This window comes from Natator depressus, chromosome 11 (assembly GCF_965152275.1).
Source record: "Natator depressus isolate rNatDep1 chromosome 11, rNatDep2.hap1, whole genome shotgun sequence".
Classification (NCBI taxonomy): Eukaryota; Metazoa; Chordata; order Testudines; family Cheloniidae; genus Natator; species Natator depressus.
Window position 1 is genome coordinate 369,840 of NC_134244.1, and position 20,465 is coordinate 390,304.

Genomic DNA, 20,465 nt, shown 5'->3' on the forward strand with positions numbered 1-20,465 from the left:
GATCATGCAGTCTGACCTCCGGAATAACCCAGGCCAGAGACCTGCCCCACAATAATTTCTAGAGCAGAGCTTTTTAAAAAATTCCAGTCTTGAATTAAAACGGTCAGTGATGGAGAATACACCATGACACTTGGTAAGTTGTTCCAACAGTTAAATACTCTCACCATTAAAAATGTACCCCTGATTTCCAGTCTGAATTTGTCTAGCTTCAACATCCAGCCATTGGATCGTGTTAGGCATTCCTCTGCCACACGGAAGACCCCATTATCAAATATCTGTTCCCCATATGGGTATTTATAGACTGTGATCAAATCACATATTAATATTCTCTTTGATAAGCAAAAGAGATTGAGCTCTTGGAGTCTATGACTATCCGGGCTTGTCTTCACGCACACCACTGCACCTGTGTCGCTGTAGTGAAGACATTATTATGCTGACGGGAGAGCTTCTCCCATCGGGGGAGTTAATCCACCTGCGTGAGAGGTGTAGCTATGTCAGTGGGAGAAGCTGGGGATTAGGTCAGTGTAACTGCGTCGCTTGGGGATGTGGATTTTAAAGCATTAGAAAACAAGCCTAGGCCATGTCTACACTATACCTCGCATGGGCATGTTTTCTAATGCTTTAATCATTCTTGTGGCTCTTCTCTGAACTCTTTCCAATTTATCAACATCCTTCGTGAACTGTGAACACCAGAACTGGGTGCAGGGTTCCAGCAGCATTCACATCAGTTCCGAATACAGAGGTAAAATAACCTCTCCACTCCTAGTCGAAATTCCTGGGTTTGTGCATCTCAGGATCCCATTAGTTCTTTTGGCCACAGCATCACACTGGGAGCTCATGTTGAGCTGATTCTCCACCATGACCCCCAAATCTTTCTCAGAGTCACTGCTTCCCGGGAGAGAGTCCCCCATCCAGCATGGATGGCCTTCATTCTTTGTAAATACACGCATCTAGGAACATTTAGCCATATTAAAATGCATATTGTTTGCTTGCGCCCAGCTTACCAAGTGCTCCAGATTGCTCTGCATCAATGATTTGTCCTCTTTATTCTTTACCTCTCCCCTCAATTTTTGTATTATCTGCAAACGTTATCACCTGGACCAAGATTTCACCTATGTGGAATTTGAACCCAGAACCTTTTTGTTTGAATCCGAGGATGCTACCTCTTGATGTTATGAGGAACTGAGTGCCTGCTTTGTTGATTTGACTGTTGAATTAAAAATAGACTGAAACTGTTAACTGATCTTCAGTGGGACTACCCCTATACTTACTTAGGCACATGCTTAAGTACCAGCTGAATCGGAGTCTAAATAAAAAAGCCTACTTACTGAGCACGTTTTGAATGACCAGCCAGCCCCAGGTCAAGTCCATCCTACCTGCTGAGAGAGGCTGGGCCCGTCTCCAGCAGCAGGTCAGCGCGGTGTGGCATCGGGGACATGATGCCACACTCCTTCTCCACATGGAACTGTGCAGAGGCCAAGGCACCGCAGGATTCATCGTCACTCCCAATAGTGAACTGCAGAGAGGAGACAAGTCTGAGCACAAGAACCAGACCCTGCCCTGCATGAGCGAGCCAGACCCGCCTCACAGGGAAAGGATGGTCCTAGATCTTCCCCCCACTGCTCCCCTCAGATGTGGGCCATCCTAGACCTAACCCTCTGTCACTCAGGGAATGAACCATCCCATACCCTCCCCACTAAGCACTGCTACCCACAGTATAGAGCCAGCCAGACCTACGCCACCCAGGGAATGGACCATCCCAGCCTTCCACCCAGGGAATGGACCATCCCAGCCCCTCCTCCCCAGGGTGTAAACTATCTCAGCTCCTCTCGCCACCTAGAGCATGGCCTATTCCAGACTCTACCCCTCATTGACCCCCGTCACCCATCGGTGGAGCCTGTGAGACTCCCTCGGCCCCTCCCACCCCAGCCTTGCCTTTGGTTTGCTAGGGGGCTCAGGCTTAGGATTGTCCCTCTTCTCATGAGCCTCTGCCTCCGACACTGGTGAGACCTCTTTCTCCAGGGCCTCTTCTGCCTCCGACTCTCCTTCCTCCTCCTCGTCCCCCTCCTCCTCCTCCTTGTCCCCCTCCTCCTCCTCCACTTCCTGGATGGTGGGAGTGATGTCCGAGGGGGGCACCGAGGTTTTTTTCTTTTTTCTCTTTCTTCTCTTCCTCCGGTTGGCATGGGGGAACCTCTTCTGGAACTTGAGGGCAGGAGGCAGGTGGGTGGAAAGGGGATGGTGGATATGGTGGGAGGTTTGGCGATGGACTGAGAAAGACAGAGAGAGTCAGGGGCAGGAGGCAGCAGGGACAAACACGATCAGGCACCTCAGAAACCACTCCAGGAAACTGCATGGACGGGGGGGGATCAAGGGCCGGGGGAGCAGCCCACAGGGCCAGAGCAAACCTCCTTAGCTATGTGGCAAGAATATGAGCCAGGCCTGCTTGATAACCCTCACTAGCCCATCATTACACTCTATGACAGAGCTGTCTCTGCTCGGTGCGCTGCACAGCAGGGGAAGGTGCTCCTGAAAGGCAGCCAGTGGGCTACTGAGAGCTTCAAAGCCAACAGGCTGCCCGTGCTCCTTAGCCTGGTAGAAGTGGGGTGGACCTTTTACAAACCGCCCTCCTCTGTCCACAAAAATGCTAGAGGCCACATCTTTTAGGGTCTTCTAATTCCAGGTGCACTGTGAGAGCAAAACCATGTAGGCGGCCCAGTACCTGACTGCAGGTGCAAATCCGGTCCTTAGTCACCTGTGTGACAGGACTTGGGCCTGCAGGTACCAATGGAAGGCTACGTTTTAAAAATCTGGATCTAAAACAAGAAGAGACAAGCCTTTAGTTTAAACCAATCCGCAGAAAGGAATTTGCTGGGTGTGAAGCCACAGGAGTCACAGGGACTGTGCAACAAGAAGAAATTAGCGGCATTACTGTGCATTGCCTCAAAAACACTAATTGTCACCCCACTGGTGTACGAGGAAGCATAAACGCATCATTCCACATGAAAGGAAAGAAAGCTGCTTTTGCAGGGTTTTACTGGAGACAGAGAGCCTCCCCGAGACAACCTGCTGGAGACACACTGACTCTGTGAGACTTGAAGCAGAGACATTGAGACAGCCAGAGAGGCAACTGGAAGTTACCAAAACACTGGTGGCGCCTCAGGGTTTGCAGCTTTGGGTCTACACGGCAGCTCTTTCTGCCACATATTTTGTAATCCACTTTTATTTCAGGTTTTTCCCTCTTTCCTATAATAAGCTAATAAAATCTACCTGGATTGAAAAGTGGCCTGCAAAGGACGATTTAAAATGAGAGCTTGCACCCCCTCCTCTGCACACAAGATGGCCAGGTTCACTGTTGTTTCAGTTTTGCTTTGGTTTGGTTTTTCAAGCATTTTGTGGTGGTGGGCTGGTTTTGGGGGGGCGGGGGCAGGGGGGATTTTGTTTGTTTTGGGGGCTTGGTTTTGCCCCTAGAAATATCAGGATTGTTGAGTCTGCCCTGCCCTGGTTCTACTGGAGAAGCTTTTTGGCAGGGCAGAAGTGTGCCTCAGGGAGTGTATTATGAGCTCTCAGACGTCAATTGAAGGAGCAGAGCTCTTACTCTTTAACAAAAGTTTCCTTCACCCAAAACATTCACTGGCCATTTGAGTTAAATATTCATGCCCAAAACCAAACTGGGACCAAAGCACTTTACACAGGCTGGCTGATCGAAAATCCCCCTTGTGCTGCTGCTCCAGCTTCCACTCCCTTGGCTCTTTTCTGCTCACGACAGAGTCTCCAGAGTGTGCAAGACCTGAATTGCTTAAGACACATTAAATGGGGGAAAAAAACTTGACAGAACTAAACCCACCAGTGCTACCAGGACTCTTTCACCAGCATAAAGGCACAAACAAAGGTGCAGGCCCAGTCTCTTCCCTTTGCAGCTCCAACTGGAATGGGTCATCATGTGGCATGTTAAGCTGAGACAAAGAACCTGAACGCTGACCTGACGGAAGGCTTGAGCTGCCTGCCAAGGGCAAGAGATTCTGCAATCTCTAGCCCAAAACAGTGCTGAGAAAGGGCTGACATATGCCTGCCTGGCCACCAGAAGAGAAGAACTCTACGCTTGACCTCTGCACTGGGTCTTCTGAGTCAGGATTGAGCATTCGTAACAAGAAAGTACATCTCAGAGCTAAAACCACCACATCTCTCTTCTAAATTCAGGATTTGCACATTCTCCCATGATTCACCTGCACCACGGTACCTCCTCCCAACTTGTCCCTCTGCCCCCGTGTGTGCACCCAGCACATCCTCTCCTTCCCTGCTCCACGGCATTTCCTGTCCACCTGGAAAGCTCTGCCTCAGTGATGGCTCAGATACTCAACTGCTCCTTTTAAATCTGTCTTCAACAAGATAAATATAGAAAAGGAGTTTGAACAATCCATCTGGAAGGAAGAGCCTGTATAATGGCTCCTGACAAGGAGCAGGGGACACTTGTAAAATCTGAACATAAACAATTCCATGGGCTCAGATGATGTCACTCTAGGATCTTAAGAGAATTAGCCCATGAATTTACTGACCCACTGATAATTAGTTCTGAAGAGTCCTGGATAATGTGGAGAAACATCAGAAGACTAGAGGAAAACAAATGTGGTCCTGACTTCCAAAAAAGGAAAAAGAGGAATGAGCATCTCAATCACCGCTCAATAAGGCTCCCTTCTCTCTCCAGCAAAATATTGGACAAATATGAAGAGAAAAGTCACTAAAAATCTAGAGTCAGTTTTTCAGAGAAACCTCTGTCCTGGCGGCACAAGCAAACACCTCCATGCACACACTTCCAGCACTAACACTTGTGTATGCAGGTAATACTTCTGAGTGGAAGTTCGATCACTAATCTATACAGGTGTTACAATCTGTCATCTTAAGGCAGAATTGTTAGTGCTCAGCAACTCCATGTGCAGGTGATTGTGTGCACTGATGTTTTGAAAATATGGAATCTAGGAGGAAATGGAAGCATGAGCAATAAGTGGCTCTTGGGGGTGGTTTATAACAAACAGAAACATCAGTGCTTCTTTGACAGAAATTCCAAAGGAGTGGCCAACCAGAAAGCAGCATGTGTGATATATGTGAAATTTAATAACACACTTGAGATTTCAGAGTAACAGCCGTGTTAGTCTGTATTCGTAAAAAGAAAAGGAGTACTTGTGGCACCTTAGAGACTAACCAATTTATTTGAGCATAAGCTTTCGTGAGCTGTAGCTCACGAAAGCTTATGCTCAAATAAATTGGTTAGTCTCTAAGGTGCCACAAGTACTCCTTTTCTTTTTACACTTGAGATTTGTGTGAGACACAATCTATACTGGAAAATAAACTAAAATTGACATGCAGTGAAACACCAGAGCTTGGAAAATTTGCCAGACACTTGTTAACCAGAAGACTAAATCTACTGGCTTCTCTCTCTGTCCCTCACCCTTGGCTGCTGAGGGCAGTCTCTGCTGCGCTGGCCCTTCTGTGAACAGCTCCAATGCCTGCCTCTCCTGCTGTTCCCCAAGGAGCTGTAGAATGAAACTAACATGATTCTGAGAGATAAGGTGGATGAGGTAATATCTTTTATTGGAACAACTTCTGGTGGTGAGAGAAACAACAAAAGTTGTCTCTCACTAACTGCAGTTGGTCCAGTAGAAGATACTGCCTCACCCACCTTGTCGCTCTAATACCCTGAGACTGAGGTGGCCACACCACCACTGCATAGAACATGATTCTGGTCTGTTTCATGGCTGCTATTGAGAAACCTATAGGGATGCCTGAACCTGTGGCACCAGGAGCTTTGGAGCTGTCTGTCTGCAGATTCAGGAAGGCAGCTTGGCTTCAGGCCACATTTGGAAGTTTCTTCACAGACATAAGGTCAAGAAATGTTTTTAAACAGAAAACTTAAGTTATGTGGAAATTGCTGTGATGGTTCCCAGCTGCCAGGGTGAGGATGCGAGTGGATTCCCAGCCTCTGAGGAATGCTACCCTGTGGACTGAAAGTGGCTAAATCTCTACACAAGAGGTGACAATAAAAAGCAACTGACAGAATGGGGGCTACAGGCATGGGGCTGAGACCGAGTATATGCAACCACTTCCTTAACAGTCTGCAAGAAGGAGGTAAACAGCACATTACTGAGATCTGCAGACCTGACTGAGCCCCAAGGGTATAGAGGGGTTTGGTCTGATGGACATTTGTGGGCGCGCAGGCAGGCAGTGTGTTCAAACCAACATACATTCAAAATCTCTCTCACTGTAGTTGCGTCTCTGCTCTTCCAGATCCCTTGATGCTGACTTGCTTATCAGGTCCCCAAACCTCTTGATTGACAAGGTCTTATCCAAATCCTCATCGTCCTCGGCGGGGGGAAAGGCCTCCTCAGCATTATCGCTGTCCTGCACAGAAATCGCCAGATAGCAGTCAAACCCTGTATAGCTCTCCAGATCTCAGGGCCCCACAAATGGCACACCACTTCGCATGAGCTCAGGAGCTACCACGAAGCAGCAAACACTGTAGAGCTACTCACACCACAGTGATGCAGACTACAAAAGTACCTGGGGGCAGAACCTCAATCTGAACTGAGAGCCAGAAAAAAAAAACAGCAGGGCCCCCAAACCTGGACCCCCCACATCCCAATGTCCTCTCCTCATCATCACAGCCACTAGTACCTTGTCTGTGCTGCTCCAGCCTCTCCCCAGGGAAGGCGCTTACATCACCTACTCGTGAGTGGTCCATCCCATTGCCTAATTGCTCTCACAGATGAGGAACATATCCTGTTTTTAGCTGGAACTTCCCCTTGCTCAGTTCAGGCTGCTGCAGAGTCTGTGCTAGTTTTCACCCTCCGTTCCTGCTGCTCCCTTAGGTATGTAAAGAGGGTGGTCCTGTGTCCTGGAGCTTCCTCTTTCAATAGTGATGAGGGGCGAATGTCTCAAACCCACTCTCAGGGCCCAAGTGAGTGAGGAACTCAGAGGTGAGGTTTCCTCCCCACAGTTGCTCCTATGACACTGGCTGCCCCACACTCTCCCATCTCTGATGAGGCCTGTGCCCCTAGTCTCTGGGAAGTCTGAACCCTGCGGGTTTCCTTAGGGATCTCTCACCTGCTGCCCCTTTATCTCAGGATGCACAGGACCATGGTCTGATTTGTCCTTGTACAGGGGCTACCACACTAGCTTGAACACTAAGCTCCGGCACTTCTGCCCCTTCCACTTCCTAAGCAGAAGCAGCTGGTAAAATTTTCCATCAGCACAGCTCGAAATGCCAGTGCTGAGCTGTTGTGGACTCCTCTGTTTCCATGGTAACAGGAGGCCCAACCGTGACAGATCTGTCTGTGCTGAACGGGAATAGGCAGCAAAATGGCCTCAGCCAACCTCCCCCACGCACTCCCAGCCAGCTCGCAGCCCCAGCAGCCCAGCTGGGAGCACGGCTGCAAGCTGCCAGGAGCTGCTACCCTGCTGTGGCCTGCCCAGGGATTTGGGAACCCCAGTTGGACTGCCCCATAGAAACCAGACCCAGCAGGCCCTCTACTCTGTCCTGAAAGAAGGAGCACCTGGTGGGACTCCGCAGCACCCCCACTGGCTCTGGTGGGTGCTGCAGCCAGCTGTGTCCAGTTCTCCTTGCCCAGAAGGACCCTGAGGCGGGAGGAGGATGGGGACAGAGGGAGAAGTGGGGAGAAAAGCTGTGGTACTGCTGAGAAGTGCAAGACCCCACATATAAACGCTTTTCGCAAGTGAGTGGTTACAATGAGAGAGTCCCTCCGTTCTCCAAATCAGACTCTGCCCATCCGTCTGTCTGTCACAGTCATTCACTTCAGTACCGAGGTGTCAGCCAGCCCTATAGGGCAGGGAGTGTGAACGTGACTTTCAAAAGGCTTCAGCTATACAGCTGCCATTGAAGCAAAGCCCAACCGGTGCACTGTCTACTCCACTTTGACTTCCCGCTCTCACCGAGGCCTGAGGCCAGAGCAGATGGGACACTTGGGAGACCAACAAGGACATCCCCAGATGCTGTGAATGCCCTGGTCAGAGCACAGGCAGATCTCTGCACACAGTCCTGCAAGAACAGGACTCCCTAGGAAGGGCCAGAGTCATTGCTGTTGGATTTCCACCTCACCTGCTGCAGGTTGATGAAGACGCCTCCTGTGGGAGGGGACTCTCCAGCTGCCATGTTGGTTCAGGACCTAAGGACGGTCATGCCAAGTCTTGGCAAATCTCAACCTTTCTCTTTTACGTGCAGGCATCCAGCAAACCTGGAGAGTGGCATAACCTGGGGGGAGAGAGCAGGACAAGACAATCTGTCACCTGCAGCACTAACCTGCTTGTGGCCCTTCATCCCTCCACTGGCTGCCACATGTAAAGGGCTCAGTACCTCCCGTTCAGCCAGGACATCTCCCCTCACTGGACAGCCCCAGCACCTGGCACTGCAAGACTATCATTCTGTGTGGAGCAAATGGAGAGCTCCATCAGGATGGCACAGATTGCTCTGCTTGGTGCCAGCCCTGGTCCACTAGCCAGTGTGGAAGGGAGGACATAGCCCTGACATCTCTCTGCCCCTTTCCAAATGGCTTGTACCGGGGAGGGAGCAGGGGCTTAGCTGTCCCTGCTCACTGGGACTGCTCCTGTGCTCTGCCCTGACAAGAGGAGAAAAGGCTTCTTGTGCCCCCACTCCCACATGTACTTGTGCAAAGGCAGATAAGAAGTTGATCCCCTATGGGAGGAATAAACCAAGAAAGCCATGATGCGGAGAGGGTGGGATGGGAGTAGGCAGGGTAAGGGTACCATGTTAATTAGGTGAGTTAACTCCAGGGAGGACTGTGAGGAACTTCAGAGGGACCTAAACAAGCGAGGGCAATGGGTAACACAAAGACAAGTGATTCGGTGTTGATAAATGCAAAGCAATGAACACTGGAAGAAAAATCTTAAACTTCTCATACATTTTCCAGGGTTCTAAATGAACTGTATCAACTCAGGAAAGGGATCTGGGCAGCTCTGTAGACAGCTCAATGGAGACCCCTACTCAATGGGCAACTGGAATTATAAACAAGATGTGAAGAGCGTAAGGGATGGGAATGAGAACATAGAAAATATTATAATTTCCTTATGTAAATCAATGGTGTGGCCTCATGTACAATCGTGTGTGCAGTCCTAGCCAACCCATCTCACACAGTATACTGTAGATGTAGAGGGGAGTCAGAGATGGGCAACGAGTATGATAAAGGGCCTGAAAAAACTCTCCTATGAAGAGAGATTGAAAAGATTGGCATTGTTACTTTAGAAAGGAGATGAAGAAGAGAGGACATGAGAAAAGTAGCTAAAATACTGAATGGGATAAAGAAGGGAGATTGGGAACTCCTGTTCTCCCTGTTTCATAGCAGAACTTTGAAAAGTGGGAGCGCCATGGCCCCCTTGGCCTAACCCTCCCCCCCCCCCGTCCATTTCTGGGGGCCCAAATGTTGTTTGAACCCAGGGTCCCAATAAAAATTAATCCACCTCTGGTTGTGGGGTGTATGATGAACAAAACAAGTGGAAAAATATCTGCAGGTTTGCATCTGTTCTGGCAGGATCTGGTGCTGCTTTGAGTGAGTGTGTCCTGGTCTGTGGGGAGCTTGCTTCTGATGAGGAGCTTGGTGGGGTTGGGGGGTTGTCTGAAGGCCAGTAGCAGAGCTTTGGGAAAGATTTATTTCAGGATGTGGTCCCCATTGAATATGGTTGTCATGGGTGGAGGGTATAATAGGCCAGGGGACGCTAAGCCTCCCCTGGTGCAGCCACCGCCGGACTCCTGGGCACTACCAAAACCTCTGTACCTCTTCTCCTTCACACCAGCGCCCCACACAGAGGTTCCCGTTGGCTCGAGGCATCCCTCCTCACCCGTCAGCCGCAACCTTCCACTCCCCGCTGTTCCATGAGACCCCACCACGTCCCTCCTTACTCCCCTCTCCCTGGAAGCCAGCGGGGGCTCAGCTCCAGCGGGTGGCCCAGGGCTCAGGCCCATGGATGTCCCGGAGTGGCTTGGGGCTCGGGCCAGCAAGCTGCCTGGAATAGCTCGGGGCGTGGGCTGCCCAGCAGCCCAGCACGGCTTGTGGTGACCTGGTGCAGCCCTGGAGGTTGGGGCAGTTTGGCCGGGGCTTCTCCAGCTGTGATTGTGGGGGCCCTCGGGGCCCCAGTGGGTGGATGGGGGGGTAGGGATGGGGCCTCAGGCAGAAGGTGGGGTTGGTGGGGCTAGCTTCCCCAAGGGGTTTTTACCCGTCACCCATGAAGGTTGTTGTTTAATGATACCCCAGGTATCATTGCGCCAGAGTGGGATGATAGGTGACAACTAGGGGTATGCAGTTGGGTTTGGTTTTTTCTGTATAGAAGCAGGTTCTCCTGGGGTATTTGGGTGGCCCATTCCATGATGTGATCTACTTCTCTGGTGGAGGGTCTTTGTTTGGAAAATGTGCGTTAGGGTGTGTATCCCAGACTTTCTCACCACACAAATGACCAGATTCCTCTGGACACAATAGGCTTCCTCCAGAAACTGCAATATTAACAACCTCTCTCATGGATGTCACCTCCCTATACACCAGCTCCCACTCCCTCACAAAGACAACGTCACTGTATGCCCCAAATATCTACAAAACAATTGACAACACTCACATATCCATCACCTTCTCTCAGGGATGGTCTACACTAGAAAGTTAGGTCAACTCAGGTACATTGCACAAGGCTCATTTTCTCATCTTCTATTAAATCATTTCCAGAGGTGTGACAGGATACACCCATTGAGGCAAAAACATTAGACAGAAAATGTGACACAACTGCAGTGTGATACATCTACAAAGAAGCACACTGCAATTTTGAGGCTGCACATACAGGCCATACTGACAAGAAGGTGACCAAAACCTTTCCATGTGGCTCTAGTGGGACCTCGTGTGAGATATTGCATTCAATTCTGGCTACAATACCAGAAAGACATTAACAATTGGTGTCTCAAGGATCCACCAACCAGTGTTGTTATTAATGATCTTGGAAAGAGAGTGAGCAGAGAGGTGGCAAGAGGTACAGATGACACAGAATTATTTAGGGTTGTCAAGACTGGAGAAGACTGTGAAGAACTTCAGAGGGAACTCACAAAGTTAGGTGAATGGGCAGTATGGGGCATATGAAATTCAGGGCAAAATCCTGGCCCCACTGAAGTCTATGGGAGTTTTGCCATTTAATTCAGCAGAGCCAGAATTTCACCCTCGGTGCTGACAAATGCAAGACAATGTACATTAGAACCCACATTAAATTGAACCTCTCACACACCTCACTGGTTTCTAAAATAGTTGTAACCCCTCAGGAATGAGACCTGGGCAACTTGATAGAAATCTGCTCCCTGTGCAGCTGAAGTCTGAAAAGCAAACACAAAGTCAGGATGTATAAGGAATGGGATGGAGAACAATGGAAATATTTCAATGCCGTTCTGTAAAACCGTGGGACACGTTCCCCTGGGATACTGTATTCAGTTCTGGTCATCTTAGCTAAACAGAGATAGAGCAGAAGTAAAGGGGATCAGACATGAGCAACGAACATTATGAGAGGCTTGCAAAACTATCTGTTTGAGGACAGATTGAAGAGACTGGGCCTGTTCAGTTTAAGAGGGGACATGATAAAGGTATGTATAGTAAGGTATGGCAGAGAGAAGGCAAAATGGGTACCTTTCCTTGCCTTCTCTCAACATAAGAACAGGTGCTTAATTAAACTGAATGGCAGCAAAAGTAAAACCTATACAAGGAAACAACACTTTATTACAGAAGGCATAATTAGCCTGTGGAACTCAACGCCACAATATACTGAGGCCAATTGTTAGTGAGGTTAACAACAGGATAAGGGATTTGTATGGAATATGTCCTCTCCTTGTCCATTGAAACAGCTATTATCAGATACTTTCAGAGACAGGATTCTGAGCCAGACAGACCCCTAGTCTGATTCACAGATTCCAAGGCCATAAGGGCCTAGTCTGACCTCCTGAATAACACAGACCTTAGAATTCACCCAAAATAATTCCTAGAGCAGATCTTGAAAAAAAATCCAATCTTGATTTTAAAATTGTCAGTGAGTGGAGTATTCACCATGACCCTTGATAAATTATTCCACTGGTTAATTACTCTCACTGTTAAAAATTTACACCTTATTTCCAGTCTGAATGTGTCTAGCTTCAACTTCCAACCACTGGATCATGTTAGACCTTTCTCTGCTAGACTGAAGAGCCCATTATCAAATATTTGCTCCCCAGGAAGGTACTTACAGACTGTGATCAAGTCACCCCTTAACCTTCTCTTTGTTAAACTAACTGGATTGAGTTCCTGGAGTCTATATGTTTTCTGATCCTTTAATCATTCTTGCGGCTCTTCTACCATTCTCACAGGGTATTTTCTATTATCCTATAACCTGAAAGGAGTTTAGAGAAGAACAAGTCTGAGGGCTGCAGGGATTGATTTAGAAAGAGAGATTAAGAGCTAAATCAGTCTAGTTTGGGTAAGTGATGACTAAGGCAGGGGGTGGAGAGAACATGCCAGCAGTATATAGAAAGATCTCATGGGTGTAAACACCGGTGAAGGAATTTTTTTTTTCAGGTGGCCCAACAAAGTGTAACTCAAGAGGATCAGTCTGAAATTAAGAAAGGGAAATTCAGACTTAATATGAGGAAAGTTTTGTGGCAGAGAGATCTACAAGGGAATGTGAACATCCCAGTCTGCTATGGTCTCCACATGGGTTTTCATATGAGGGATATAAGAAAAAATAAGTCAGAGAAATTTTAAACACTGAGACCTTCATCCTTTTAGTGTCTACAAAGTTGTCTCTAGGTCCATGATACAGCATTCCTGATGTAATTAATTTACAATAATAGAAGCATGACAGCAGACCAGATTCAAAGGGGAGGCTAAGAATTAAAGTCTACAAGAGCGTACGCTCTTGTAGCTCACACTTTTCCTGTCCCCCTTGGCTTATGAATTACACTAGCTTGAACCTGTCCCACTTACCCAAGTGTAACATACAGCCTCCAAGCTCAGACATTTCTGCTCTAAAGTTGGCCCAGAGTCTAGCTGAGTGGAAGGGAACCTGTCTACATTGTAACATACACTGAGGGGCTGGAAAAGAGGAAGACAGCAAGGAAAGCAACTAACAAGAGAGGGTGTGAGGATATAAATTAAAGAAGGCATGTTACTGTAGCTTAGGCAACTCCCACTGCACAGTTCTCTATTTACTTCAATGGGATTCCATGCTGGTGCTGGGATCCCTCCTCCTGGAGCAACCTGCAGGATGGAAGCCCTAAGATTCCTTCTCCATTGGAAGAATAGGTCCTAGGTAGGTTTAAGGTAGTCTCACTGTAAGGAGTCTAACCTGCACCAACTCTGAATTTGGTCCTCTACGTCAGGGGTGGCCAACCTGTGCCTGAGAAGGAGCCAGAATTTACCAATGTACATTGCCAAAGAGCCACAGTAACACGTCAACAGACCCCCATCATCTCCCCTCCACCCCCAATGTCTCCCGCCTGCCAGCAGCACCACCGATCAGGAAGTAACTCTCAATCCCTGCTCCTCCTGCCCCCAGCAATCAGCTGTTTTGTGGTGTGCAGGAGGCTCGGAGGGGTGGGGGGAAGAGGAGGAGGAGCAAGGGCGCAGCAGACTCAGGGGAAGGGGCCTTGGGGGAAGGAGTGGAGTGGGGCCGAGGCCTGGGGCAGAGCCAGGGGTTGAGCAGTGAGCACCCTGTAGCACACTGCAAAGTTGGCGCCTGTAGCTCCTGTATACAAGGAGCCGCATATGTCTCCAGAGCCACAGGCTGGCCACCCCTCCTCTACATTTTTCTGGATCAGAAGTAACACTGGGTCTGAAATGGGCGATATTCTTTGTAAGGAGGGCACAGTGAGATGGCCAAGTCTGACCACCCAAATTCCTGGGACCAGGGACTTTGTAGCACATACACTTACCTAGCTATGTAAGAATATTTGCTAGGCTCTGGAGCTGTCTCCTCAGGGAAGTGATAGGAGCTCCATTGCTTGGTACACTGAAAACAAGACTGGAAAGAACCCTGTGGGGAACCAGAGTCGCAGCCGTGTTAATCTGTATTCGCAAAAAGAAAAGGAGTGCTTGTGGCACCTTAGAGACTAACCAATTTATTTGAGCAGCTCACGAAAGCTTATGCTCAAATAAATTTGTTAGTCTCTAAGGTGCCACAAGTCCTCCTTTTCTTCCTGTGGGGAACAATTCTGCTCCAGGCTCCCTGGAAAAGGAGTTCTGATGTGGGCTAAGAGGCATTTTCCACCTCTTAACATCTATAATCCCACGAAGAGCAGCAGCCACAACTAAGTGGGTTGAGATAAAACCAGGAGGCAGTCAGAGGGATGGAGATAGAAACAGTATGAGAATCTAGGTGACAGACAGTAGATTAAGTAGCTAGAAAAAGGAGAAAGAGGAGGAGTTCAAAGACAAGTGAGGAAAATGATTAGAGGCCTGAAAAGGCTTTCCTGTGCAGAGAGATTGACTGGGACTGTTTAGTTCAGAGAGGAGATGAACATCAGGGGATGCAACAGAAACATAAAAATAAAGAAGAGGTGCTGAGGTCGTAGGCATAGTATACAAACCCGACCAGAACTGGAAAGACAGATTCTGCACTCCCTTCCCCCTCTCTCATCACACAAGAACAAGGGGGCACAGGATGAAGCTGAAAGCGTTAGCAAATGTAACACGAAGGAATGGGAAAAACTTTTCATGCAACACCAAATTAACCTATGGAACGCATCGCCACTGAGATCAGAGAAACCAAGAGCACAAACAGAATTCAGAAAGGGATTTGACATTTACATGGATGATGGTTACTTTAGACAGGGTAGCCTGTGGGGAGGGTATCCACAACCGTTCACTTTGGATGTTTACACCTTCCCCTGAAGCCTCCAATACTTGCCACCATCAGAGACAGGACACTAGACTAGATGGGGCACTGGTCTGATCTAGACAGAGAAATCATGCAGAGATGATGAGGTATTCCTACAAGAGGCAATCACAAGGAAGGTCCCGACAATTATGCTTCTGGGTAGCTATGGCAGGGTCACATGCAGCTCAGGAAGAAAGGAACAGAGAGGGACCATGACAATATATTGTGTGTGCCGCACAAGCAGCCTGTGTGTATGCCTGAGCCACAAGCTGATCAGACATGTACTGCATGTGCACAGGACCCTACAGCGAGGGGAGACTCAGAGAAATATCAGGGTGTGCATGAAAGCTACTTCATGGAAACACAGGGCAGGCAGCATCAGGAAGCACCAGTGCAGCTATCAGGTGTGCAGGCACCACCTGTACGTAGGCAGGAGACAGCCTGTGGCACCAGAAGGTGAGACTCACAGGCCAGCTGTGCATGGGACTCCATGGCTCTGGGAGAGCAGAACCCATTGCGCGGGGGCCATGTCTCTGCAGGAGTCCGCAGCAGTGGGAGAAGAGGACCCTGTGCCGGCTGCATAGGTGCCATGCTACATGGGAGCCTGCAGCAGCGGGAGGCAGGGGCCCACCTATATGCCCTGTGCACCTGCTACTAGCCCTGTAATTTTGCTGTCTCATGTTCAGTGGCTCACAGACCTTTTCCTCTCCTTAATGGCCCCCGCATGCTGTCCGCTCCCTAGGGCTCTCTGGCTGGTACCGGAGGGAGACAGACCCTCAAGCACAGACATTTTGGGAAAGGCTGCACGCTCACGTCAGAAACGCAGGGCAGCAGCCCGCGGTAACACCGACAGGTGGCACGGGCAAACCCCCAACAGGGCTGGCCGCCCCTGAGCGCGGCGGGGGGAAGCAGCCCAGGCTGGAGGAGCTGCCGATCGGGGACCCCAGACAGGCTCCTGGCCACACGTCTGTGTCAATGCCACGGCCGCGCAGCTGCCGAGAAAGGGCGATGGAGGCGAGAGGAGCTAGTACCGTACCTCGCAACCGCGGAGAAGGAAGGAGAGCCGCTCGCCTCCGGCCAAGGGACCCCGGACACACGGCGCTGCGCAGGACTCCCTCCGGCCAGGCTCCGGCCGCCGCCCGACAGTGCTCAGCATGCGGCCATGTCCCTGCTGGGGGCCAGGGAGGGCGGCTGGGTCAGGCACCGCCGCCGCCTCCGCTTCTCCAGCAGCCACGCAGCCATCCACCGCGTCGGGCTCCGCTCCGCCTGGCTGCGCTGGAAATCCCGCGCCGCGAGCACCGAGCGCCGAGCCCGGCCGCCGTGAGTCACGCAGGGCTGGGGCGGCCTCCGGCACAGGCGACAGCCTGGAGACACACGCCTCCCGCGGCTGCCACACCAGCTCCAGCGAGTGGCTTCCCCCGGCCCGCAAGGCGCCGCGCAGCGCAAACGCGGGGCCAGCTCCCCGCGTTACCCTGCGCGCTGCCGTCACAGGTGCCCACTCCCACCCCTGGCACGTGCAATCCCCCGCTTTCGTTCCCCGCCCCACCCGCAGGCTGGTCTGTGCACACTGGTCACACGTGCCCACTCCCACCCCAGGTGCATGCTCCCCCCGCTCTTATTCCACTCCCCCGCCCCACCCGCAGGCTGGTCTGTGACACTGAGGTTGCAAATAGCCTCACAATTCCCCCTTCCCAGAACACACACAAGGCCCGCAGCCCGCACTGTACACATGCCCCCTAATAGGGCCACATACACCCACCTGCTCCCACCCCCTCACGTGCCCATCCGCCTCTTCTGCTCCCCTTCCCTTCCCATCACATAGTCAGACACACCGTCTGCACCCCCACCCCTCCCCGCTTCCCCGGCTCTGTCCCCACACCGACCAGGTGCTGTACGCCGTGTCCTGTGCAGTGCCCGAGGGGCTGCTGGGGCCAGGCAGGCAAGACCCAGCCCTGGCCCCCCATGGTCTCCCAGGCCAGGTCTATCGCCAGGGGACAGCAGCGCAGCTGGGGAGCTGCTTCCCTGCAGCAAAGGCCGAGGAGCAGCCAAGCCGATCCGGGTTCCCGTCCCAGCCTCGCCACAAACACACCCTGCGCTCTTAGTCGCACATTTCCCCGTTGCCTCGGTTTCCCTTTTGGTCAGTGCGGATAACGGGACCCATCTGGCGGGGGATTTGGGTTCGCTGACCGGTGCTGATAAAGGCACGAGACAAGAGCGGGCCGGGAGATGCGTACTGGCCGCATAACGCGATGGATTGTCCCTCACACCGTGGGGGACCGCTGGGCAAGAGCCGGGCGCCGGGGGGAGCCGACCCCTCCCAGGGCAGCCCCGTGCGGGGTCTGGCCGGGGCCCCCGACAGAGCGCGGCAGTCCGGCGGCTCGTGCCTTGGCCGCGTGGGCAGCTGTGACTGCCGCGGATCGGGGATTTGGGGATGTCACCCCGGGCTGATTCCCGAGGAACCGCCGGCAGCGCCCGCACGGCCTCCCTGCCCCGAGCGCGGCCGCCCCGAGCGCGGCCGGGGCTCACCTGCACGCCCACCCCCTTCCCGGGCCGATATAAGGGGCGGAGGGAGCCCCCGCCGCCGCCCCCCGCTCGGCCAAGGTCGCTCCCTCCACGTGCCCGGCTCAGCCCCGCCAGCCGGCGCCGTCCCAGGTAGGCTGCGGCGGCGGCCGGGGGAGCCGCCTCTGTGCGGGGCGGGGACTGCAGCGTGTCCCTGCGGATCCGCGGGCCCCTTTCTGCGGAGCCCCGCGGGCGGCGGCCCCAGACAGCCCGGCCCCGCGCAGGGCTCCGGCTCGGCTCGTGAGAGCGGGACGCGGCCGGGCCCCCGCACCGTGCGGGCTGGCGGCCCCCGCCCCTCGCCGGTCCGCGCAGGACAATCCGCCCCCTCCAGGCGCCGGGCGGCTCCGGATCGCTGCGGCGGGGGGACGCTGCGCGGGGGCTGGCAGGCGGAACTGGCGTGAAGCCGCCGAGCGGGTGCGGGAGACGCCGGAGTCACACCTGGGCTCCGGCACAGCCGCGCGGCGTGTGGACACCGCGGCTCATGCCGGGATCCCGGAGCTGCAGGCCCGCTTCTCCACCGCTTACCTGCCGGGCGGGGCCGGCCAAGGACGGCGGGGGGGCAAGGTGGCGAGCCTGGGGGGGGGTCCCTGCACCCCGCTGAGAGGGAGCGGAAGGGGCTCCTCCACTAGCTCTACCCGGGGGGGTCCCCTCACTTCCCGCCCCCGCTGCGCGTCTCCGACCCTACCCGTGCCTGGGGGGGGGGGGTGAATCCCCCCGCCCCCGCCGCGCTGCAGCCCACGGGCCAGCGCCGAGCACCCCGGGAAGGGGCCGAAGCCTGCGTGTCCGCGCCCCGGGGCTGGGGCTCTGCCCTGCCCGGCGCGGCGGGCGCTTTGCAGCCGGCCGGACCCTTCGTGGCCCGGCTGGAGAGCCGCGCTCGGCAGCGGGGGCGCTCACCCCTTCGCCGGGGGGCTCCCGCCCGCCCACGGCTCCTCTTCGGCCGCAGGGGCCCGGCTCGCTGGGCACGTCCCCCGGAGCGCTCCCCGAGCCCGGCCGGGCCGGACCGTCCGTCTGCCCAGGGCTCCCCTCGGGGCGGGGTTGTGCTGGGGGGCGCGGTGTCTCCAGAGTGAAGGGTCGGAGCGCTCGGGGGGGTCTGGGGGCGTGGGGGGGTCTGTGGAGGGGGAGGACGGAGTGGAGCCGAGGGGCTCTTGGGCGGGGGGAGCTGGGGGTCTGTGGAGGGGAGCCGGGGGGTGGGTGTGTTTGGGGAGGGGGGGGTCTGTGGAGGACCGGGGGGGTGTGTTTGGGGAGGGGAAGGGGAGCCGGGGGGCTGTTTGTGGGCGAGGGGGTGTCGGGGGGGGGGGTCTGTGGAGGGGGAGGGGAGCCGGGGGTGGTGTCTGTGGAGGACGGGGGGGAGCGAGAGTTGGGGGTCTGTGGGGGGGGGGGAGTGACCCCAACGCTACGTTTTGCTCTTGCTTGGACGGTGGCTCTGAGGGGGACTCTATGGTAGCGCAGTAATAAAGGGCGCCCGGAGGAGCCGCTCTGCCCCGGCCTCTGGGACTCCATGATAACGCGGAAGTGAGTGAGGCCGGGGGGGGGCCGCTCTGCCCGGGCCTCTCGAACTCTATGGTAACGCGGAAGTGAGTGAGGCCGAGCCGAGGGGGCGCGCCGGGGGGCAGCCCCAGGGTCTTAGGCCGGAGCCCCGCCGGGCGTGGGCCCCGAGTGGGCGGGACCCCGGGGGAGGCGGAGCGGAGAGTCGCGCGGGCCGGTCTCCGGGCGGGGGGGGCGGTCACCTGGGCCCGTTTGCCCGCAGCCCCCGCCCCGCCCGGGCCTTGTGCGACCGTGACGCTTCTCCCTGCCCCCCAGATGGCGGCGGCGGCCCCCGGAGAGACGCTGGTCCCGAGCTTAGCCCGCCTGCTGCAGGACTCCGGTGAGCCCCGGCGCCGGGGGGGTTGGGGGGCGGCCGGGGCGCGGCCCTTCGGGGGGGGTCTCCCCTCTCGGCGGGCGGGGCTGGAATCGGGGGGGGCTTGGCCGCCCCGGCTTCCCCGTGCGGGGCCATGGGCCAGTGGCCAGAGCGCCTGATGGGCCCCGCGCGCCCAGGCGGGGCCCAGGGACGAGCTTCCAGAGCTTGGCAGCGGTGGGGGGAGAAAAATACCAAGTCTGACTGACGCTGGCAGGAGCAGACCTAGAAGAAGCCTCCGCAAGTACCGCATCGTTTGCTTTGCTGGGGGCCCAGCCAGGACCAGTCCTTTCCCAGTGCCCCAGACCCAGAACTACGCAGGGTCCCCCCGCCCCGGACACTGGGAATCAAGGGGTGTCTGTCTGCTCCTGAGCCGTGTCTACGTGCAATACCTATAAGGTTTTGGTCGTGCCATGGGATGTTTGTACGCAGCCTGCATATATATATCTCATAATGCCACAACATAAATCCATGGTACACCCACATCTCGAATACTGCATGCAGTTCTGGCCACTCCATCTCACAAAAAACATTAGAAAAGGTAACAAAAATGATCAGAGATATGGAACAGCTTCCCTATGAGGAGACATTAAAACGTGGACTTTGCAGCTTGGAAAAAAGACGACGAAGAGGGACTATGATAGAGAGCTATAAAATCTTGACTGGTGAGAAGAAAGTGAATAAGGAAGTGTCATGTTGTTCTTTCATGTAACACAAGAACCAGAGGTTACCCCAGGAGTGGGCAAACTTTTGCCACATCTAGGCATAGAAATTGTATGGCAGGCCATGAATGCTCACAAAATTGGAGTTGGGGGGCAGGAGGGGGTGAGGGCTCTGGTTGGGGGTGCAGGCTCCAAGGTGGTAAATGAGGAGTACAGGGTGCGGGAGAGGGCTGGGAGTGTGGGGGTTGAGGGCTCCATCTGGGGATGAGGTGTTTGGGGTGTAGGAGGGTCCTCTGGGCTTGGACCGAGGAGTTTAGAGGGTGGGAGGAGGATCTGGGCTGGGGCACGGGTAGAGCCTCGGGTGCAGGCTCCAGGTGGTGCTCACCTCAAGAGGTTCCCAGAAGCAGCAGCATGTCCCTTCTCCGGCTCCTACGCGGAGGCGCAGCCAGGTGGTTCTGCAT

General features: G+C 53.9%; 2 protein-coding genes across 11 annotated transcripts in view; one reads left to right on the plus strand and one right to left on the minus strand.

Moving 5' to 3' along the window:
- SLC4A3 (solute carrier family 4 member 3) overlaps positions 1-18,446 on the minus strand; it is a 73,076-nt gene extending 54,630 nt beyond the window's left edge. The window contains exons 1-6 of one of the 7 annotated variants that reach the window (XM_074966939.1): positions 18,343-18,385; positions 11,281-11,365; positions 8,108-8,260; positions 6,237-6,393; positions 1,936-2,267; positions 1,377-1,516 (exon numbers count right to left, since the gene is read on the minus strand). In XM_074966939.1, coding sequence (XP_074823040.1) covers positions 1,377-1,516; positions 1,936-2,267; positions 6,237-6,393; positions 8,108-8,161 — 683 coding nt within the window. In that variant the 5' untranslated portion in view covers positions 8,162-8,260; positions 11,281-11,365; positions 18,343-18,385. Of the gene's footprint in view, positions 1-1,376; positions 1,517-1,935; positions 2,268-6,236; positions 6,394-8,107; positions 8,261-11,280; positions 11,366-12,262; positions 12,284-13,945; positions 13,972-15,925; positions 16,319-18,342 lie in introns of those variants that run through there. The other 6 variants (XM_074966945.1, XM_074966938.1, XM_074966941.1 and 3 more) reach the window with 6 other exon arrangements.
- Positions 17,861-20,465, plus strand: part of STK11IP (serine/threonine kinase 11 interacting protein) — a 34,959-nt gene continuing 32,354 nt past the window's right edge. For 2 of the 4 annotated variants that reach the window (XM_074966946.1, XM_074966948.1), the window contains exons 1-2: positions 17,861-18,012; positions 19,249-19,312. In XM_074966946.1, the coding sequence (XP_074823047.1) occupies positions 19,249-19,312 (64 nt within the window). In that variant the 5' untranslated portion in view covers positions 17,861-18,012. Of the gene's footprint in view, positions 18,013-19,002; positions 19,023-19,248; positions 19,313-20,465 lie in introns of those variants that run through there. The other 2 variants (XM_074966949.1, XM_074966947.1) reach the window with 2 other exon arrangements.